The sequence below is a fragment of the Galeopterus variegatus genome, unplaced genomic scaffold (assembly GCF_000696425.1).
Source record: "Galeopterus variegatus unplaced genomic scaffold, G_variegatus-3.0.2 Scaffold1698, whole genome shotgun sequence".
NCBI lineage: Eukaryota > Metazoa > Chordata > Mammalia > Dermoptera > Cynocephalidae > Galeopterus > Galeopterus variegatus.
The window spans coordinates 8,427-10,098 of record NW_007727809.1 but is presented as its reverse complement, the minus strand read 5'-3'; the positions used below and the strand labels follow the sequence as shown (position 1 = coordinate 10,098).

At 40.8% G+C, this 1,672-nt stretch overlaps 1 protein-coding gene across 1 annotated transcript in view; it reads left to right on the top strand.

The window, feature by feature from the left end:
- Positions 1-559: 559 nt before the first annotated feature.
- The window catches only part of LOC103595158 (putative protein FAM90A20P), a 6,455-nt gene continuing 5,342 nt past the window's right edge, over positions 560-1,672 (top strand). Inside the window, 1 exon segment of the mRNA XM_008578490.1 lies at positions 560-650. Coding sequence (XP_008576712.1) covers positions 560-650 — 91 coding nt within the window.

Here is a 1,672-nt window from a genome sequence, read left to right as displayed (position 1 = left end):
GCGGATGCTAACTTCATTTTTAACTGATATCATGTAGTCCTTTTCTAATGACTTTTGTTTTACCAGGGAAATAGGAAATGAACTCTTCAGCTGAGAGTGAGTAGGGTTTGAAGGAATGGAGATTTTGAGAGAGCAGAGATGTGAAATAGATTTTTAGAAGAATGTGAGAATACATAGACTATAAATACACAGTAGAAATGTCAAACAGCACTAAGGACTTTCTAAGTCATGTGTTGAAATTAAAAATAGNACTATATGGAGATAAGCTCTTGGTTGTCATTAGTCACACGAAAAATTGCCCAGAAGCAAAGAAACAGAAAGCTTACAGGATTTTGAGAGCATTACCACAACAACTACCTAAAACATGGCTGTCTACACATGTACATGGGCCTGTGCATGTGACTGTACCTATCTTTGAATAATCAATCCCCAGGCCCCCAAAACTGTAGTCTATGAAGTACCCTGTGTAACCTCTGAAGTTCACAGAAAGACATCATCCTCAATCCTCATTTCAAAATGAGTCACGGAGGGTAATGAATGATGAAGAAATGACTGGTTAATGACGAAGAGGTGCACGCACACAGGCGGACCAGAAAGTGGAGGTCTTGTTCTACGACCAGATTTTTATCACTGTCCTGAGCCAGTGTCCGGTATGTGTTTTCTGTTCTCTTTCTGACTGGGAAGGTTTTGCGTGTATATGTACCTGTATGTGACTGTGTGTGTGTGTGTGTGAGAGAGAGAGAGAGAGAGATTTTCCTCTGCATTTTCAACTTCTGTATTCTGAGTATGATGGGACTAGATATATTGTTTTGCAGGTTGTATGTTTCATTTCCTCAGAAACACAACACGCAGATGAGATGGAGAGGACGACACAACATCTAGAGACCTCAGACTTTGAATCAAGATTTCGAAAAACAGAAGACTGACGCAGAGAATAATGAGTTGCCTGTCCAACATTATTTTTCCCCATCTTCTCTAGGCACTGAATCACTGTTATGATGACTGCCCTGTGCCCAGCCTCCCACAAGGATGGAGAGATGATAAACTTTAAGTAAAGGAAGTGAGTTCGTTTTTTGCAAATACCTTTAAAGGGAGTTGACTTGGCTACAGATGCGTACTTTTTCATTTCCATTTCCATTTCCATTCCCTTTCCCTTCTGTCTGGAATTCAGAAGTCATGATTGGAGGTCCTGTAGTCACTGGTGCTGGAGAGTCAAACTTAATGACAGAAGCCACTCATTAAGAATAGGACAACATGGGCCGGCCCATGGCTCACTCGGGAGAGTGCGGTGCTGATAACACCAAGGCCCCGGGTTCGGATCCCATATAGGGATGGCTGGTTCGCTCACTGGCTGAGCGTGGTGCTGACAACACCAAGACAAGGGTTAAGATCACCTTACCAGTCATCTTTAAAAAAAAAAAAAAAAAAGAATAGGACAACAGAAAAGTAAAAGAAGTAAGATTCTGTGATCACTAGTGAGCTGCCATGGCATGTCTGGACTTTGTGCTCACAGAATTTATGTGAGTTGAAAACTAAAAGGAAAGGAAGAAAGAAAAAGAAAAAAAAACAAAAAACCTCTGTTTCAGTGACAGTTTTGAGAAGTCTCTGATCGCGGATGCTAACTTCATTTTTAACTGATATCATGTAGTCCTTTTCTAATGACTTTTGTTTT